This window comes from Halichoerus grypus, chromosome 9 (genome assembly GCF_964656455.1).
Source record: "Halichoerus grypus chromosome 9, mHalGry1.hap1.1, whole genome shotgun sequence".
Lineage (NCBI taxonomy): Eukaryota > Metazoa > Chordata > Mammalia > Carnivora > Phocidae > Halichoerus > Halichoerus grypus.
In genome coordinates this window covers 95,249,524-95,271,124 of record NC_135720.1, presented here as the reverse complement: position 1 = coordinate 95,271,124, position 21,601 = coordinate 95,249,524, and the positions used below count along the sequence as shown (strand labels likewise).

Here is a 21,601-nt window from a genome sequence, read left to right as displayed (position 1 = left end):
ACTTGTGGCCCCGTTTCCCATTTCTTCACAACTCCTCTGTATGATTAGTGACTTGTTACATCTTTTGAGCTGAGGAGTTAATACATGATAATAGTTTTGTGGATTACCCTCCCAAATCAGGTTTGAGTTTCGATAGTCCTGAGTCTGAAAAACCTGGGTTAAGTGGAAAGTTTTAAATTAGGACAGGGCCCTTGACAAAGAGGTTTATGGTCAAATTAGTCCTTTAGTGCTTGTAGCACTTCATGGAGCTGAATTTTGTTTGAATCTCTACATTGGAGAGCATGACTTCAAAAGATTGGAAAGTCCCTTATTTGATCGAGATAAAGTGTAGTGTGGTATCTTACACAGTAAAGGATTGAATGAGTGACAGTTTGTGGGCATTATGAGGGGTTGGGGTATGAGCTTGGTTAGGCAGATTTGAATCCCTAAGAGAAATCCCTGAATTATCTTTGATATCTTAAATTTCTTCATCACCTAAATGCTGTCAAACTATCAAATCTCAAGAGTTCTTACTTTGAACCAGCTCTTAAATATTCTTGTCACTTCTTGACTGGGTGTTTGAACACTGAAAGACTTAGCTACTTGTCTCTCCTCCATTCCCCTGATACTGCCAGACTAATTGTTTTAAAGACTGGTTTTGTTGAATCACAAAAAATCTCCTGTGTCCCTCCACACCTGGCTCCATCATGTCTATTCAAATTTGTCTCCTATTCCTAGTGAAAGGAACCTGCTTTCCAGCAGACCAAGGTTTTTTTGTTTGTTTGTTTTTAACTAATTCATGAATATATCAAGCTCATGCCTGTTTGCGCTTTTGCTATGTTTTTCTCTCTTGGGTGGGGTTAAAATATGCCTTCTTGCCACTGATCATATTCTTTCTTATCACCCTAGGTTCAGCTGAAGCCAGGTCCTGCACATAGGGATATACATAAATCCTTTATTCTGTATTGATCTCTACTTGCTTTAACCTGAAAGCATTGACTATAGGCAGTACGCATTTTGGCCCTTAGCAATATATGGCTTTGTTCAAAGTGGTAACAGACAGTTTGTATGTTTTGCTTCTTCAGCTAATTAATACATTTCCGGAAGGCAAGTATTTCATGCTTTTTATATTCCATTAGTATGCAAGTATATGCATAACAGTACCTAGTAAAAACTTATATTAATGGATGGCCAGGTACTGATTGTATTCTATTTTAAGATACTGTAAAACCCAAATCAAGAAAGCGTCTAGAAACTGATATGACCATTTGTAGTCCCAGATTAAAATTAAGGGTGACCTTTCTGGATGTCAGAGAAAGGAAAGTGTTTTTCCTTAGGTGAGAAACTGAAAGTAGAGGTACCTTGGAAAAGGAAAACCAACTAGTGGCTTGTAAAAGGAAATCTGTTTAGCTTATTTGTAATATGTATGTGAATTATGATGCAATTAATGCCACTTTGGATGTGAAATGTGTGTCATATTGAGTTCCTGGTAGTGGAAATGAGTAAATGCAAAAATGGTGATTGATATGGATCATAAAAAATTTTCATTACAGAATTCTAACTGATCTTGATTTCCTTCCTTTCGAATACCCAGATACCTCTCATCACTGCACGAATGGACATTTGAAAGTGCTGTTGTCAGACGCTTGCAATCATGGAAACCTCATCAATGCTGTCCTCATTGAATGATGAGTGTAAATCAGACAATTACATTGAGCCACACTACAAGGAATGGTATCGAGTAGCCATTGATGTACTAATTGAACATGGGTTAGAAGCATACCAAGAATTTCTTGCCAAGGAACGAGTATCAGACTTTCTAGCTGAGGAAGAAATTAATTACATTCTGAAAAATGTCCAGAAAGTTGCACAAAGTACAGCACACGGTACTGATAACTCCTACGATGATACCTCATCTTCAGGGACTTACTGGCCCATTGAATCTGATGTGGAAGCTCCAAATCTTGACTTAGGCTGGCCGTATGTGATGCCGGGACTCTTAGGGGGCACCCATATAGACCTCCTCTTTCATCCACCGAGAGCACAATTACTTACAATTAAGGAAACTATTCGGAAGATGATCAAAGAAGCAAGAAAGGTAATATTTTCCATTTCTAAATGAAATTTTTCTTTTAAGTGAAATTTTTTTTTTTTTTCATTGAAGTAGAGTTGACACACAATGTTACATTAGTTTCATGTGTATAACATAGGGATTCAACAAGTCAGTACCTTATCTGGTGCTCACCACAAGTGTAGTAACCGTCTGTCACCATACAACACTATTATAATACCATTGACTACATTCCCTATGTTGTACCTTTCATCCCTGTGACTTATTCATTCCACTCAAAATGAAAAATATGAAATATGTGGAAAATGCACCAGAGTAGTATAACAGATATGTATGTTAAAAGAATCTCTGTATGTGTAGACCATGCCTATTATTCTCAGAAAATATGCATATGAATACATAGGAGAGTTGTACTTCCCATATCTTGTGTGTATTTAACAGAGTGGTTAGGTCCCTGCTGCAGGAGATTTCCTTCTTTTAATGTACCTTCTTCTCCCTTTGAAGGCTATATGAAGGTATATGAATTGGCAACAAGATGATGTGATACATTCCTTGAGTTCAAAGCACTTGTATTTTCCTTAATCTCTGAAAGGAAATGTGTTATTGGTAAATCTGGTGAAATTTTTTTTGTACTCAAAAGGACTGAGCCCTAATTCTTGCTCTGGACATAGTTTATGCTGTTAAATAAACCGTAGATTTACTTATTAATTTCCTCAGTTGTGTGGAAATGGTATAAAATCAGGCATGACAATGTAAAATTCTGAGGTAAGGTCCTGAGCTACTTAGCATTTTAAGGCCTCTGTGTTCTTTATTAAATATTTATATTGGCTTATAAATCTCAGAAATTCTATTTTAGGTCTCAAAAACAAAAAAAAAACTAGAAATTTTCTTTTAATCAATCAAATAAAAGTTGTTGAGTGTTTTCTAGGTACTCAGTACCATGATAGACAATTTTGAGATTACAACAAAATTACCTAAGCTCTTTTTTGACTCAGTCTAGAGTTTTAAAAATGAATGGATAAGGAGTTATGATTTTTCCCTATGAAGTGTCTATTTCTTACAGATGCCATTTAATATAGAAATGTAAATCTAAAAGGGACTTGAGGGTCCACACATACATGACATTGCTTTGTTTCGTGTCACCAAGACCCAGAAATGCTCCAGAAGCTTGCTTTTATGGAGTACAGAAATATAAGACCCTTGAAATTCTCAGTGACATTATAGTTTGCAAGATAGGCAACTAAAAGCCTCCCAATCATGTTAGGGAAACACAGTGTTCTGAGGCTAATGTTAAATGTAGGCTTTGCAAAAGTAAGGTGACTTTTTTTTCCCCTATACCTTTTGAACTCAAATAACCTGGCTTTTAGCCATGAACTTAGCAGTATTACATGAGAGAAAGTACTGATCTATTCCATTTGTTAAAAATTAGCTATAAAATCAGGCACATGGTAGGTGTCCAAACTTATTGAATTAAACTGTCAGTTAAATTTTCTGGATTGAACCATGAGTATTTTTTATTTTATTTTATTTTTTAAAATTTAATTTATTTAACAGAGAGAGAGAAATAGAGCAGAAGTGGGGGAGGGTGCAGCAGAGGGAGAGGGAGAAGCAGGCTTGCCGCTGAACTGGGAGTCCAACATACAGGTCTCAATCCCAGGACCCTGGGTTCATGACCTGAGCCAAAGGCAGATGCTTAACTGACTGAGCCACCCAGGCGCCCCAAGTATTTTTAATACTTTACTGTTTACTCTGTGGACATGTCATAGAATTGTATTTTGTAGAACAACAGAACGAAAGTCAAGAATATATATGAATCCTTGTAAAGGTAGAATAACAAATATCAGGTACTATAACATTTGCTCATTTTTGTTTCAGGAGACAGTATGTTTTTGAACTATAATAGTAACTGAAAATTTAGAACATCAGTGAAGATTAATATTATGGTAAACTTAGTTATGAATTCATGAGCCTACATCACAGCTAGTTTCCTTCGGAGCATTGCATTTCTGTGATGCAAAATGAAATTCAGGAGATATCATAAGTTCTTGGGCTAGCACTCACTGGAAACTGAACATTCGTCATGACCGTTTGGTGTGTTTTTCTTTCTTTCTAATGTGGCAACTATTTATTTAGTGAGCCTCTGAAAGTAATATCCTCTGCCTGGTCATTGTCTGCTGGGAACTCCCACTTGCACTGGCAAGATGAGGAACGTGAAGTCCATACTATAAACAGTGATCTAATGGTCTGCTTCTCTTCCACAAAATCAAAATGGCATGAAATAAGAAAACCTTTATTGGGTTTTGTGTGTACATACCCAAGCTGAATTCAAAGAAAGAGAATTATTTGAACCTTGTTCATTTGAATATAAATCAAACCAGATAACATAGTGTTTTGTTTTCCAAAAGTGTTGGAGAATGTTTTAATTTCTACTGGGTTGCATTAAATATTGAGGTCAAGTGGTGTGTGTATACACACACACACACACACACACACACACATATGTAATGTATAATTCCCTAGTCTTTTGGAAATATCTTTGCGTGTCACTATGTCTACTTAAAGATTTTAGAAGGATACAATACTCCAGAAAAGAAAAAGTTATTGAACCCATTTTTTACAAAATGTTACACTATTTAGCCCACAACTGGACAAGGTCTTATGAAAAAATTTAAAATAAGAAGAGCAAATATTATTTTGAAGTAAAAGCTAATCAGAACACATTGTAGATTCAGTGTGATTTTCATGACTATCATTACTCAGCAGATAAGTCAGGTTCTTATAATCTTTGGAATCAAAGGAAGCTTATTAGTTATCAGGGTCAACTTTCTGTTTTCAAACTATTTTCAGAAGACAAATTCTCTTTATTGGATAACTCAATGAATTGTCATGGCATTATGAAGAGGAAGGCATTTTTTCCATAAAGTGTTTGAGTAATGTATATATGTATATTTTTTTACTTATTTTTTTTTAAGATTTTATTTATTTCTTTGACAGAGACACAGCGAGAGAGGGAACACAAGCAGGGGGAGTGGGAGAGGGAGAAGCAGGCTTCCCGCTGAGCAGGGAGCCCGATGCGGGGCTCGATCCCAGAACCCTGGGATCATGACCTGAGCCGAAGGCAGACGCTTAATGACTGAGCCACCCAGGCGCCCCTGAGTAATGTATATTTTAATGAATAGAACGAATTTTCTTGCCTTCAGATTTCTTAGGGAGATTCTTTAGGTAATCAACATTATGAAACTGTTGAGATATGAAGCCAAACAGGTAGGGCTAAGAACCAGCAAAGCAGAACCCAAGAAAAGTGATCTCGGAGAATAATTTAAGTCCATTTTCACTGTTCTGTTTGCAATTGACAGAAGATACTTATGAAAAAAAAAGTCATATTATGGAAAAAATCTTAAAATAATGAAAAGAATCCAAAAGCACTTTTCTTAGAGGTCCAAGCATTGGAAGTCTGACCACCAAATTAACCTTCTAGTCCCTTGATAAAGGAAATAAAAATGATACTATATCATATCTATCTGTACTGGAAATACCTTGTTTTTAAATTTCACTGATTTATATGCTCTTGTTTCTTTTTTTTTTTAAGATTTTTTTTTTTAAATTTATTTATTTGACAGAGAGAGAGAGAGAGACAGCAAGAGAGGGAACACAAGCGGGGGAGTGGGAGAGGGAGAAGCAGGCTTCCCACCGAGCAGAGAGCCGGATGCGGGGCTTGATCCCAGGACCCTGGGATCATAACCTGGCCGAAGGCAGACGCTTAAGGACTGAGCTACCCAGGCGCCCCTATATGCTCTTGTTTCTATCTCAAGTCACACAGTCTCTGAATGACTCTACTTTTATAAGCAAAATATAATCTTTATAGTATTTGAAAGATCCGTAGATTTGTTTTTATTTGCTCATTTTTTTTTTTTTTTTTTTTTTGCCAGTTGTCACTCAGAAATTGTATAAAGTGGGCACCTGGGTAGCTCAGTCAGTTAAGGGTCTGCCTTCGCTCAGGTCATGACCCCGGGGTCCTGGGATCAAGTCCCATATTGGGCTCCCTGCTCAGTGGGGTCTGCTGCGTGCACTCTCTCTCTCTCCCTCTGTCAAAAACAAACAAACAAAAACCTTAAGTTGTATAGAGGTTTTTTGTTTTGTTTTCTTTTTCCATTTGTTTGTTTTTTCTTTGTATGCTTATTTTGTTATTAGAGAATTTTCCTTTGGGAAAATCCAGTTAGAAATAACTTCTTACTTGTGCCCTTAGTGGGCCATATTTTTATTGACTGGCTCTTTTTTCTAACTCCTTCCTATTTTTCCCTATGTGGTTGCCATAATTATATTTGGGTGAACTTTATATAATCTGATAGCGTCTAGCAAGACTTTTCCCAGGTAATTACTTGTCTCTCAAGAGGTGTTCCCAAAATGATATATGCATGTATTCCTAATTACTGTGAACACCTCTCATGAAAGTATCCTCTCTAATTACTTTAAAAAGTCATCTTTCATTAAAGTAATTTTTCTTCTGGCCTCTCGGTGGATATCCATAAAGTTAAGATTTCTGATAGTCTTGAATATGTGAATGCTTAACCAGAATGCTATTTTCATCTGTTTCCTTATTCTAGGCTAGCTGGTTCTGTGAGGTATGAATCTTACTCTTGTGAAATAGGGACTCAAGAAGACACAGAAGCATGAATCTAGTGAGAATTAGGGCAGAGTAGTTCCTGAGGTGTTTTATACTACCTCTCCTGAGTCACTGCTGTTGGGTGTGGCAGATACGGCCAGGGGAGCTATTAGTAATACTGAGAAACATTAACCACTAATTGGCCCATGGCCACAGATGGGAAGGTGAACAGATGATGGGGCTTATCCTGGGATTTGCCTGGCATTATAAAGGTAGTACTAGACTAGAGGCTCTATTATCAGGGGTCTACCACTAACTAGTTAGAGATTGAACAGGTCATTGTACCTCCCCAGGTATCTTCATTTATGTAGTGAAAGACAGGAAGCAAAGCCTTTCAGTATTTTTTTTTTTTTTTTTTTGAATCTGATGTTCCTGTCCAGATCTCTAATAGTGCTTCCCAATTCAAGATTATTTCAATATGTTATACTCCTTGCTGAATTAGTCCATTATATGAATAATTTTTTTGTGTTACAGTGTGTCACTTCCATCTGCATGACTTTGTGATCATATCCTTCCCAGCAAAGTGATATTGATGTATTTATCAGTGCCTTTATTAGGCTAGGATCATCACTGCCCTGATGTTCCCGATTTTTATTAAGAATTTCCTCTCTGCCCTCCCTGTTGCAACTCTCACTGTGAATACTTTCATTGAACTTGAGTCAAAATTAGTTTTTTCCAGGAAATGTTTTTTTTTGTGTAGTTAGATTTAATGACATTTTTTATCCTGTGGCATTAATTTGAATACCTCTTCTCTAAAATGTATTACATGTTCATATATATATATATATATATATATATATATATATATATATACACACACACACACACATTGTGTATATGTGTGAGAGAGAGAGAGAGAGAGCGGTATCTTGTTAAAATTGCTGTGCTAACTGTTGTTGTGTCTGTAGGGGAATCCACTTTCTCCACTGAGCACCTGGTGCTCTACAGGGAGGTAACACATTCCACATTCTTCCCAGTTCATTTACCTACTCCCTTCTTCTACTATTAGCAGTAACTCTGATGATACTAAGTATACAGTTTTTTAACACAATTACTTACGGGAGGGGAGAGGAAAGAAGGCACCATGCAGGGACTCGGACCTTATTGCACGATCAGGTTATGAGCTTCCTTAGTTGACTTGAAAACGTGTATGGACAAAACACTGTAACTTCTCTCTCTCTCTCTCTCTCTTTTTAAATTACCCAAATTCAAATAATGCTCTTTTTTAAAGAGGCTTCAGGGAATGGTATGAAGGCTCTGAATCTTGGAGTCAGTTAGGGCTGGGTTGAATCCCAGTTCAAATAGCTGTTTGTATTAGCTATCATACTACAAGCTCTCTGAGCTTTATTTTTCCCATCTGTAAAATGGCGATGCTAATACTCCATGGGCTCCTTGTGAGGATGGAGTTGACATGGTTGACATGTCAAGCATGACACATACACATTTATTTATTGATTTATTTATTTGTCAGAGAGAGCACAAGCAGGGGGAGTGGCAGGCAGAGGGAGAAGCAGACTCTGCACCCAGCAAGGAGCCCAGTACCGGACTCCATCCCAGGATCTCAGGATCCCAGGACCTGAGCCGAAGGCAGACGCCTAACCGACTGAGCCACCCAGGTGCCCAGACTCATATCCCTTTAGAGCCAAGCTAGAAAAATAACGCTGCAGAGGAGAAGAAGGCATGTGGTATTCCAGCAGGGAGTGAAAAGAACATGGGCAAAGGGAAGATAACTTGACTCTGTAGGCATTCTTGTTTAAAAATCTAATAAATGAAACATACCTTGGAGCTAAATGAGATAAACTTAGGACCTCAAGTGCACACTGAGGCATCTTATCAAAAGTTAACTTTCATGAGAATAAGAGGATATAACTGTCCTTTACTTATCTGTCCTTCTAATGAGATGTAAAATGTAATGGGGGTTTGCTGCGGGAGCCTTTTTGAGATGATGAGGGCTGTAACACCAGACTGACATTTTGTATTTAAAGGATTCTGCCTGCCCTTCTATAGTTGCCACAGATTCATCATGTGGTGTATACTTTTATATTAATTATTCTTTTTTTAAAACTAGTAACTCTTCAAATTATCTTGAGAAAAAATTGTTGGCTTTTATCATCAGGACTAAAAGTGGGATCTGGTTTTGAGTAATGGATTTATATTATGTAATCTAGTAACAGTATCAGGTAATATTTACTGAGTGCATATGTGTCAGGCACTGTGCTAAGTACTTTACGTGCATTACCTTAAAATGACCTTCACAACTACCCTGTGAATTATGTACTTTTTATCATCCATATTTTACTGATGGATAATCTGCTTTTTTTGTGATAGGTATGCCTCCAAAATGATCATAATTGGAAAGTAGTGATGACAGCCTATTCCTAAATGAAGGTATTAGAAGATATGGTTGAGAGGCTCTAGGATTAAAACTAGATGGTGGAGATGTAGAAGCACTGGTTTCTAAATGAACCACGTAGAAAGCCATTGTGGGCTTGCTATTAGAGGTCACAGTAACCTATCTGCCACTGACAGAAGGTTGTGATTAAGTTGATGAGATGTAGCATCTAGGTTGCAGACTACATCAGGAGGCACTAAAAAGAAATGGGATCTCTTGAGTTTAAATGCAGGGGAAATTTGAAGAAGTAAGGGAAGGGGCAGTCAGATAATGAAGCTGTCCTTTGGTCTCTTCAGGCTTCAGCTGTGAGAGGGGGATCAGTCAGTCTTTGGCCAACCTCATGGGTAAAAAATATGACAGGTTGTTCATTCATTCAAGCAAATATTTAATGCCTACTGTATGTCAGGTACTGTTCTAAATTCTATGGATACATAAGAGGGTAAAGTACATAGGAAACCCTGCCTTTGAATGGAGCTTACATACAAGTGAGGTAGATAATAAGCATAATAAATGAGGAGTGGTATGGAGAAAAAGAAAACAAAGCACAAATAGGTTGGGTCAGGAGGATTGAGAGTGATGGTGGTGTTAGTCTGCATTTTAAATAGGGTGCTCAGAGTATACCTCATCAAGAAAGCGACAGTTGAGGAAAGAGGAAATGAGACAGCATCTCTTTGCGGCAGAGTAGGCTAGAGGTAGGGTAAGCTTTAGGGCAGGAACGTGGCTTCCTGTTTGTTAGAGGATGCCATTAAGGATGCCAGTTGCTGGACCCAGGAAAGAGGGGAGATGCGTAGGTGGGTTCAGGAAGTAACGTGGAGAGCCGCATGAGCTATTATAAGGATCTTGGTTTATATATTCTATGTAAAATAGGGAGCCACTGGAGAATTTTGAGCAAAAGAAAGACACAATCAATTTCAAATATGCTATATTAAAGGATACATCTGGCTGCAATATTGAAAATTGACTATAGGGCTCAAGAATAAGCACATCAGAGGCTCTGAAAATAATTCAAGTATGAGACGATGATACATTAAATGGTTGGGATGGCAGCAGTGATGGTTAGTTTTTGGACATATTTTGAAGACAGTAAATGTGGGTGTGAAATAAGTTAAAGAGTTACTCCAAAATTTTTGGCCTGAGCAATTGGAATGATGGCATTGTCATTTGAGGGTGGCATCGGTCATCAGAGAGTTGGAATCAGGAAGCACAGAGACCAGGTTACAGAGGCCTGGAAGTTCCTATTTTTACCACTTCCCCAGGATGGTTGACCAGTAACCTAGCCACCAAGACCTACAGACATGTCTGAGTAGACATTAGGGATCACATTTGAATCCAAACACAGACTGGACTTGGAGATCAGTCCTGATCCTGAGGACATAGGTGAGGGATGGAAAGTAACTTACATAAGATTCGGATACAAAGTAATGAGCGAATGGAGTGAGAGATAAGAAGACTGACTGGCTGGATGCTGACCCAGGAACTGATAAAGCAGGAGCTTACATAACCTGCTGAGATGTGGAACCTCCCAAAAGCAATTATTTAGCAACTCTCATATGCTGGGTCAGGTGAGTGAAAGACAGAATAAGACACTGGGAAGTTGTCACTTGGGAGGTCACTATTTTCACAGGTCATTTGGGTGAATAAATTTGGCATTTTCAGATAGTAGGGAATGTGGAGTGAGGAGAGTGGGTTTGAAGAAAAGGAAGGCATGGGTTGGTGGGAGAGGTAGATTGAGATCCAGTTGTGGAGGTCTTTCAAATCAGTTCAGTGGTTATGGCTGGTAGGAGGTCATGAAATAGGGAAAAATACAGGACAGAGATAAGGAAATAAAATCTAGATATTTTCTTCCCTGTAAGAGAAATAGATGGATAGAGAAGTATATGTGCACACAAGGGTGTGTGTATGCATTTTAACACCTTCTGTAGATCTCTGAAATAGAATGTTTATATGTAATATACTTGAGATCCTACTTGAAATTATGTATAAAAATGTCTCCTACTTTTTTCACTTAGGATTTTTCCCATAATAAAATAATTGATTTCCTGTACTGATAAGCAATGGCATCACAAAGCAGGAACAGTGGGAGCTGCCTGCCCTGGATGCGGGTAATAAGGAAGTTCATTATCTCTAGGGAATTTAAAACAACATAAGATTTACTAAAAGGCAGTCTGCTTTTTATTACACCATATGCTGGCAGTTGTAAATAATGTCACTGATGATATGCTACTCCTCACCAGGGCAGATCCCTGCTCCCCCCACCCAACCTTACCCCTTCTGTCATTCCTTGGTACACCAGCGCTGATACGACGAGAGCTCATGGTAATATTCCTTTAGAAAGGAACAATGCTTCATAACTGTTTTTGTGTAATCATTAGACACTCCATAATTAGTTGACTCACAAAGCTTTAAAAGCAGAAAAAAATCAGTACACATTTTTTTCACAAACCAACACTTTCCTTTGGACTGTATTAATTTCTTATTAATAATCACCTTTCAGTTTCCCCCTTAAGAATTCAAACAGACATTTTAAACAAGTAAATAAATGTGAAAAGCAAAAACATTGCCATTTGGCTAAATATCAATCCAATATGTGCTACTGGAAAATCCATAATCATGAAAAAAAAATCAGTATCTGTGTCATAGTAGTCCTGTTAAAGCCTGCTGAAATCCTGGAGCAGTTACTGAAAATAAATAAATAAATAAATAAATAAATAATCATGAACCATGTAGTCTTTATACAAATGGGCTGTTGGAAATTGAGAAAATCCCAAAGTCTGAAGTCACCCAAATGATTAGTAACTATTAGGACAGGTAGTATTCAGGCTTCTCAATTTCCATTACCAGACTTTTTTTTTTTAAAGATTTTATGTATTTATTTATTAGAGAGCATGTGCACATGAGCAGGGGTGGGGGGGGAGGGGAGCAGAGGGAGAGGGACAAATAGACTCAGCACTGAGCAAGGAGCCCAGTGTGGGGCCCTACCCCATGACCCCAAGATCATGACCTGAGCCAAAATCAAGTTAGACACTCAACCGACTGAGCCACCCAGGCGCCCCTGCATTAATCAGACTTTTTTATGTTATGTTGCTTCTCTACTGGGAAGGAGAAGTAAATTTCTCAACAACATCAATAATATCTAATGTTCATTGAATGGCATGTGCCAGGCAGGGTTCTAGGCTCTTTAAATGTATTAACATATTCATAACCGCTCTCTAAGATAGATAGCTCTGTTGCCTCCTTTCCGAGGTGAGAACAAAGAGGTTAAATAACTTATGCTAGGGTTTAGAAGTAGGAAATGGCAATGCTGGTATTTGAGCCCTGGCAGGGAGTCCAAACAGAACACATAACGATCAATGTTACCTCTGATAGACCATTCCATGCTGGTACTGTGGAGACCAGCTGAACTCCCACCATGCTTTTGTGCAGGTGCTGTCACATTTGAGTCCTGCTTATCTACCAGATAAAGTCCATCTCAGTAGGCACATATGAGGCTCTTCCTGTGTCCTTTTGTGCTTTATCTTCTTCCTCCTTCCATCAGTCACCTTAAACTCCAGTTTTATTCAATTGCCATTTTCTGGACATTCCATGGTAACTTATTCCTTCTTAATTTTGTAATGGTTATTTCCCTACTTGAAGAATCCTTTTCTGTATTGTCTCCTATTCAGTTTTTAAAAACCCTTGTTAATGATGAGTCACCTCCTATGATATTGCCACTTTGTATTTGTCCTTTGATTTTAGATGAGCTGTATTCTCCATTCTGTCATAGGGTTCAGGATTCTTATTCTTTTCTCTCTTAAAAAAAAAACAACTGGGTTATTTTCTTTTTAAGATTAGATTCATATTTTTAATTGAAATATAATTAACATACAATGTCTTTGTTTCAGGTGTACAACATATTGATTCAACAGTTCTATACATTGCTCAATGCTCACCATGACAAATGTAGTTACCATCTATCACGATGCAACATTATTTTTTAAAATTGATTTGTAATCTTTTTCTTTGCTGTATATGAATTCTTTGTTAGATACATATATTGCAAATATCTTCTATGGCTTACTTTTTCACCCTGGTAATGGTATTTTTTTGATAAACAGAAGTTCTTCATTTTAACATAGCCCAGTCTTTTAAGGTTAGCTATTTCAGAGTTTCTTGGAGGAAATATTCGCCTATCCTAAGATTTATTGGCTTTTAGAAGTTTTATTTTATCTTTCATATTTGGGTATACAAATCCTTCCAGTATTGATTTATATGTATGATGTGAGGTCAGGGTCCATGTTAATGTTTGTACGAAGATCTAGTTGACCCAGCACCTTTAATTGGCAAATCATCCTTTCCATGCTGTACTACAGTGTTACTATTGCCCTAAATCATGTAACCACTTATATATACTGGTATATTTCTGGTCTCTGTTCTGATGATCTATTTTCTATCCTTGTGCCAAGACCAAAGTATTTTAGTTACCATAGCTTTATAGTAAATCTCTTTGTTTAGTAGTGTAAGTCCTCTGTTGTTTTCATTTTTTTCTCCTGGTATTGCCCTGGCTATTCTAAATCCTCTGCTTTTCTGTAGGAATTTTAAAATCATCTTGTCAATTAAAAAAAAAAATCTGAGATTTTCATTGACATTACGTAGAACAGTTTGAAAAGAATTGGACTTTACAATATTGAATCATTCAATCCATGAACAAGGTATATCCCTTCTTGATACCTTAAAAGTTTTTTGTTCTAATTTTTTTTTGTCGTCTTTACTAGTATATAGAATTGTGTGTGTGTGTGTGTTTTGACTTTGGTCCAATGACTTGATAAATTCACTTATTCAATCCAGTACTTTGTATATAGATTATTTGGAATTTTCTACCTATATCATCATATCTATAAATAATGAGTTTTATTTTCTCATTTAATTTTCAAAGTTTTTGATTACCTTATTACATTGCTAGGTCTTCCATTACAATGTTGGATATAACATGAAATATGAATAGTGCTTCCTGTGGAATTTTTTCTTAAACTCATTTTAATTGTAAAGTCAACTGACTTTTTTTTTTTTTTTTAAGATTTTATTTATTTATTTAAGAGAGAGAGTGAGAGAGAGAGAGAGAGTACAAGAGGGGGGAGCGGGAGAGGGAGAAGCAGACTCCCTGCTGAGCAGGGAGCCCGATGCGGGACTCGATCCCGGGACTCCAGGATCATGACCTGAGCCGAAGGCAGTCGCTTAACCAACTGAGCCACCCAGGCGCCCCAAGTCAACTGACTTTTAATGTTGTTTGTTTAAAGATAATGTGTTTTTTTCTATTTTAAGATTTTCTTCTCTCATTTTCAGTAGCTTTAATATGATGTAACTACATGAGTATGTATTTTTCATTTTTTTTTTCTCTTGGACATATTAAAGCTTCTTGAGTCTGTGTCTTAATGTATTCCTGTTGTTTAAATATCTCAGCTGGCATCTCTTCAAATATTGCTTCTGCCTTATTCTATTTCTCCTCTTCTAGGAATTCTAATTAGAGGTATGACATACATCTTTGTTTCTTTATTTAAAACATCCCATATAAATTTCATACTCATTTTTGTAATTTCCATAACTTTCTTTGTACTTCATTCTGGGTATTTTCTGTATAGTTATCCTTAAGTTACTGTCCCTTCTTCATTTGAGTATTATTTACTATTAAACTCATCCATTGAGTTCTTAATTTTGGTATTGGTATTTTTCAGTCATGTAATTCTTGAATGCCTAAATAACAGTTACTTTAAAGTCTGTTTATGATAATACCAATATCTGGATCACCTACAGGTCTGTTTCTGTTGTTTGTTTTTTCTCTTGGTGTTTGTTCATTTGGTTCTGTCTTCTCATGTGCTTGGGATTTTTTGATTGAATGCTGGATATTTAGTATAAAAAATTGCAGAGGTAATCTCCTTTAGACAGGATTTAGTTTTCTTTGGGTTGACAGCTAAAGTAAGATTAGATCCTCTTATTCCAGATAGGGATTGAGATATAATGAGGCTGAGATTTAGTCTTTCAGAATAGTGGTCTATCTCCAGTTTTCCCTTACTCTTAGGGTAACACTTGTGGGATTTCCTTTAAACACTGAAGGTGTTTACAGGGGCCTTTTTCTTAGAAGAATCTGAACTCCAATGTGATTGTCAAAAACATTCTTAAGCTTTTTCCTCTCTTACCAACTTCCTTCTGTTTGGTTTCTTACCCTTTTACTCAGTGAGAAATTTAGGATTTGGCAAGTGTCTTAAGGGCAATACCACAAGGAATCTTGAGTTCACTTTATTGTGATTCCCTTTGCTCTGTGATAAGGGGTTATTGAGTCCTTTTTGCCTTTGTGGTACTGACCTCCAGTTTTGTTTGTTTTCTCTATCCCTCTGAGATTGCTGGAAGGTCTTCACCATATCTTACCTTGCTACCTGTGCCTTGCTCTGAATTGGCAAATGTGTAACTGTTAGGTGAAAAAGTGGCAGGAAAAATTTGACTTACTTTGTTATTTCTCTTCTATCTATGATCTTGGCCCCACAAATACTGGCTGCCTTAATTATTTTTTTCTGGACCTTATTTCCAGTAGGAGAGTTGGTCTAATAAAATTATCATTAGAGAAATCCCTTTTATTTTATTTTGAATGTATTAGGATGATTAAATATCACAAAATCTGTAGGTGAATTTAAGAAAAAAATAGCACACATATCAGATACATACTAAAGGAGTTTAAAATAAAAACCATTGATAGTGTTCACTTCAGCAGCACATATACTAAAATTGGAATGATACAGAGAAGATTAGCATGGTCCCTGTGCAAGAATGACATGTAGATTCATGAAGCATTCCATAATTTTGCTGGATGGGGGATGGGCCTTAAGGAAGGCATTTGTTGTGATGAGCACTGGGGTGTTATATGTAAGTGATGAATCACTGAATTCTACTCCTGAAACCAATATTGCACTGTATGTTAACTAACCAATATTTAAATAAAAATTTTTAAAAATGATAAGCTATCACTATTTAAATGTTTAGAAAAAAATATTTAGAATTTCTGTCTAGTACAAAAATATAGATATTAACCATTCAGTGAATCAGTTAAAGGCTAGTTTTATTTTATTCTTCTTTTGAGCATTTCCAATATTTTTATGAATGGAAACCATCCTGTGTCTTATTTTAACTTCTCATGCCCTTACTTTGTCAACATTTCTCTGTATAATGCATTGCATGAAACTCATTATTTTAACCAGTATTCCAAAGAAATTTTGTCTGTATAAGCTACAGATGATAAATTCTTGTGCTTAGAGTACTACTCAAAATAGTATACATGTAAGAATATGTTTAGGTATAGATATGCTACCTATGTAAGGATGGACATTCATGTGTATATATGAGGGGATAGGTACAGATTTTCAGTTTTGCATGTTTAAAATATTAGAGAGTCCTTGAAAAACACTTACAAATGTTTAACTGGGAAACTTAATAGGGCTTACGTGCTCTTAGGTTTAAAGTCTTAAAAAATTAACTCTGTGTCACAAATATCATATACAGCCGTATATAATTTAGTAATAGTACTTTATATATATAACTTTTATATTTTAACTGTTTCAGTTAAACTTATTTTTTTAAACAAAAGTATATAATGCCATAATCTATTCAAAACATGAAGATGAAAGCAACCCTGAGTGAAACCAAAAACAAGAATTTTATAGCATTATGTTCTTTACAGTTGTGTTCTCGAAAACATGTTTGGGAAACTGTAATATTAATTTTTTTCAAGTGTATGTTTACTTCATCTTTTTTCCAAAAACATTTGCCACATTCAAACAGTAAATGTATTCATTGAGCCAAGTATACTAATCTTTCTCTCTTTGTAAGTTACATTCCAAGTAGTTTATTTCAGTTAACAGTCCAATTTAAAAAAACATGCAGCTCATTCCTAAAATAAAAGATTGCCCTGTCAGCTGCCACTTTATGTTTTTGTAAAAGTAGACCAATTCTGATTCAATCAACATAGGTTTTAGGATTTATTTACATAGTTTCACAGTAGCAAAATCCCTGGAGCTCAAAGTCACAGATTTCCCAGAGCTTAGTTTCACATAAGTATGTGCGTCCACATTGTTTTATTTTTTTTATTTTTTATTCTTTGGTTTATTTAAATTAATAATTCCAGTATAGTAAACAGTGTGTTTTTTTTTAAATTTTATTTTGTTATGTTATGTTAATCACCATACATTACATCATTAGTTTTTGATGTAGTGTTCATGATTCATTGTTTACGTATCACACCCAGTGCTCCATCCTGGTGATGGGTATTAAAGAGGGCACGTATTGAATGGAGCACACTGTTTTATTTTTAAAGGTGATATCAAAGAAACTGAGAGGTCAAACAATTATTTAAAATAATAGTTCAGGAAATGTGACCCAGAGAATGCACTCACTTGTTACTCGTGTTACTCCCCTCAACACCTGAAGTACAAAAAGTCCATTTTCCTCCCCCGGTTACTACTGAAGAAACTGGTACAGATTGCTCTAACTATGTAACAATATACTCAACTCATGTGGTCATATTAACTGAGAAGAAACAGTGATAACAATTTTTTAAAAATTACGCATTTATCATGGGGCTTAACATTTAAAACTGGACTGAATATCTTTGTTCTCAAATGCCAATGGCTGCTTTGATAAAATCCCCAAAGCTTCCTTCCCAACTGGGGACTTTCTAGGGGAATACCTTTAAGTTTCCAGCTCTTCCACCTCAAATGCTACCCTCTCTTCTAATCTGTTTTCTTCAGAGGAAAAAAAAAAGTCTCTGCTCTTGACCCACACCCCTGATATTCTATTACTTTGATTTTTGTTTTTGTTTTTTACTATAGTTGACACATGATGTTAGATTAGTTTCAGGTGTACAACATAGTGAATCAAGGACTGTGTATGTCATGTGATGCTCACCACAAGAAGTGTAGCTACCATCGGTCACAATACAGGTTACAACATCACTGACTATATTTTCTATGCTGTGTCTTTTTTTTTTTTTTTAAGATTTTATCTATTTATTTGAGAGAAAGAAAGAGAAAACAAGCAGGGGGAGCGGCAGAGGGAGAGGGAGAAGCAGGCTCCCCAATGAGCAATGAGCCCAATGTGGGGCTCTATCCCAGGACCCTGAGATCATGACCTGAGCTGAAGGCAGACACTTAACCAACTGAGCCACCCAGGCACCCCTGCTGTGTTTTTTTATTTCCATGACCCTTATTCATTCCATAACTGGAAACCTGTATCTCCCAGTCCCCTTCACTCATTTGCACCCCCCACCAACTATCAGTTTGTTCCCTGTATTTATAGGTCTGATTCTTCTTTGTGTTTTATTCATTTGTTTTTTAGATTCCACATATAGATAACATCATATGATATTTGTCCTTTGCTCTCTGATTTATTTTACTTTGCATAATATCCTCTAGGTCCATCCATGTTGTCCTAAAAGGCAACATCTCATTCTTTTTTATGGATGAGTAATATTCCATTGTATATATAGACCACATCTTTATCCATTTACCTTATTGACAGACATTTGAGCTGATTCCATATCTTGGCAATTGTAAATACTGCTGCAATAAACATAGGGATGCATATATCTTTTCAAATTAGTGTTTTCATTTTCTTTGGGTAAATATCCAGTAGTGGAATGATTAGATCCTATGGTATTTCTATTTTTAATTTTTTGAGGAACCTTCATACTGTTTTCCACAGTGGCTGTACTAATTTACATCCCTACCAAGAGTGCGGAAAGGTTCCTTTTTCTCCACATCCTTGCCACCACTTGCTATTTCTTGTCTTCTTGATTCTAGCCATTCTAACAGATGTGAGGTGATACCTCATTGTGGTTTTGATTTGCATTTCCCTGATGATTAGTGATGTTGAGTATCTTTTCATGTGTCACTTAGCTATCTGTATGTTTTGTTTTGTTTTTGTAAAAATGTCTATTCAGGTCCTCTGGCCCATTTTTAATTGGATTATTATTATATATTTATATATTTTGGGTACTAAGCCTTTATTGGATATATCATATGCAAAGAACTATTAGAAATAATAAATGAATTCAGTAAAGTTGCAGGATATAAAATTAGTACCTAGAAATCAATTGTGTTTCTATACAGTAGTAATGAAGTGGCAGAAGGAGAAATTAAGAAAACAGTTCTATTTACATTTGCACCAAAAATAATAAACTTAGCCAAGGAGGTGAAAGATCTGCCTGTACTCTAAACTATAAAACATTGATGAGAGAAATTGAAGGTGATACAAGCAAATGGAAAGGTGTTCCATGCTCGTGGATTGGAAGAATTAATATTGTTAAAATGTCCATAGTACCCAAAGCAATCTATAGGTTCAGTGCAATACCTATCAAAATACCAATAATATTTTCCACAACACTAGAAAAAATAATGCTAAAATTTGTATGGAACCACAAAAAATTCTGAATAGCCAAAGCAATATGGAGAAAGAAGAACAAAGCTGGGGTATCACAATCTCAGACTTCAAGATATACTACAAAGCTGTAGTAATCCAAACAGTAAGGTACTGGTACAAAAATAGATCAGTGGAACAAATAGAGCCCAGGAATAAACCCACACTTATATGGTTAATTAATCTACAACAAAGGAGGCAAGGATATGCAATAAGGAAAAGACAGTCTCTAAAATAAATGGTGCTGGGAAAGCTGGAGAGCTACACACCAACAAATGAAACTGGCCCACCTTCTTACACCATACACAAACATAAACTCAACATGGATTAAAGACCTCAATATATGACCCGAAACCATAAAACTCCTAGAAGGGAGCAGAGGCAGTTATTTCTTTGACATTGGCCATAGCAACATCTTTCTGGATATGTCTCCTCAGGCAAGGGAAACAAAAGCAAAACTAAACTACCGGGACTACATCAAAATAAAAAGCTATTGCACAGTGAAGGAAACAGTCAACAGAATGAAAAGGCAACCTACAGAATGGGAGAAGCTATTACTTTGGTTTTTATACCTTTAATTTGTATTTATGAGTATTTCCTTTCTGCTTTCCAGTATAGCACTACTCTGGAGTGAATTGCTTGCCTCCATCCTGCTATCATTTCTTCTACCATTTTTTTTTATCTCTTATGTTTTAACCATTTATACTTCCTTAAGAAATAGTTTCCATCAAGTGTCTGTACTTCCTTATTTTTCTTTCCTCCCAGTCCTACAGTCTGGATTTCTCTTCCGTTCTTCTCCTCTATAGGTCGCTGTTGTCTGCGTGGTTGAGACACACTGGCGCCCTTTTAGTCACCCTCAGTTTCTTCTGCTTTGCTGTCAGCTAGTGTCAACTTTTAATTCTCTTGCCATTAGTTTCTATGATATTTCTCTATTCATTCTTTTCCTGTACCTTTAACTGTTGTTTCTTAATGTTTCCTGAAAGGGAATGTTTCAAAGATTTTTCTCCTTGGGTCTGTTCTCTCTGTGCATTTTATTCCTTAGTGCTGCCTTCTACTTCACACCTTCAGCTACCAGTGCTATTTATGACTCTGGGCTGGCCTGTCTTCTGAACATTGGTCTTTAATTCTAGCTGACCATCCGGCGGCATCTTTACCTGTGTGGCCCATGGGACTCCTGATGCAATATGTCCAAAGTAACAGCTAGAAATCTATGAACTTCACTATACTTCCCCTCCTGTCATCTCTCAGTGAAAGGCATCATCACTTTCTTAGACACTGAGGCCATCATACTTTGGAATCACATATGATTCATCTCTCTCTCATCTTACCCAGTTCTGTGTGGACTGTACTTAGTGACTCCCTTCTAATGGAAACAACATGGCTGAAGTGATGGTGTGACCAGGTTACAAAAGACATAATGCTTATTCCTTGCTTCCTTTAATACATTCTCTGGGGAAGCCAGCTTCTGTGACTTGAGGTCACTCAGCAGTTTATAGGTAAGCCCAAGGGGTGAGGAAATAAGACCTCCTACCAACAGACATGTAAGTGAAGTGTCTTGGAAGCAGATACGCCTTACCAGCCAATTCCAGGTGACCACAACCTTTGACTCTGAGTCAGAACCACTCAGTTAAGCTGCTCTCAAATTTTTCAACCACATAAACTATGAGATAATAAACATATGTTACTTTAAGCCACTAAATTTGGGGGGCAATTTGCTATGCAATGATAGATAACCAACACAGGAAGCCTGATGTCTGCTAATGAGATGAGATTCCTCCTTAGAATTCTCTTCATTTATACCACTGACATGTTCCTTGACACTGTTTATTTGTATTGTAGTTACTCATCAACAAATTTTATACTTTGGTGAATTAGGGCAAATTTTTACAAGTCTGAACTCTTTAATAACTATGTAAATATATCAGAGCTTAAAATATGAACCAAATTTCTGTATCAATTCAGTAACAACACTTTGTCTTAAGAGATTCTAGATATAATTGTTTACCATCACCTGGTGGTTCTTAAAAGACATTCTCAGCATCTTAAGTTTCATATTTCCAAT

The 21,601-nt window shown here is 36.5% G+C and overlaps 1 protein-coding gene and 1 non-coding gene across 3 annotated transcripts in view; both read left to right on the top strand.

Moving 5' to 3' along the window:
• FAM83B (family with sequence similarity 83 member B) overlaps positions 1 to 21,601 on the top strand; it is an 81,477-nt gene that overhangs the window by 14,254 nt on the left and 45,622 nt on the right. For both annotated transcript variants that reach the window (XM_036099874.2, XM_036099872.2), the window contains exon 2: positions 1,574 to 2,077. In XM_036099874.2, the coding sequence (XP_035955767.1) occupies positions 1,634 to 2,077 (444 nt within the window). In that variant the 5' untranslated portion in view covers positions 1,574 to 1,633. The remainder of the gene's footprint in view (positions 1 to 1,573; positions 2,078 to 21,601) is intronic.
• Positions 15,829 to 15,935, top strand: LOC118540616 (U6 spliceosomal RNA). The gene has a single exon (XR_004919741.1). It is a non-coding gene; the product is annotated as a U6 spliceosomal RNA (small nuclear RNA).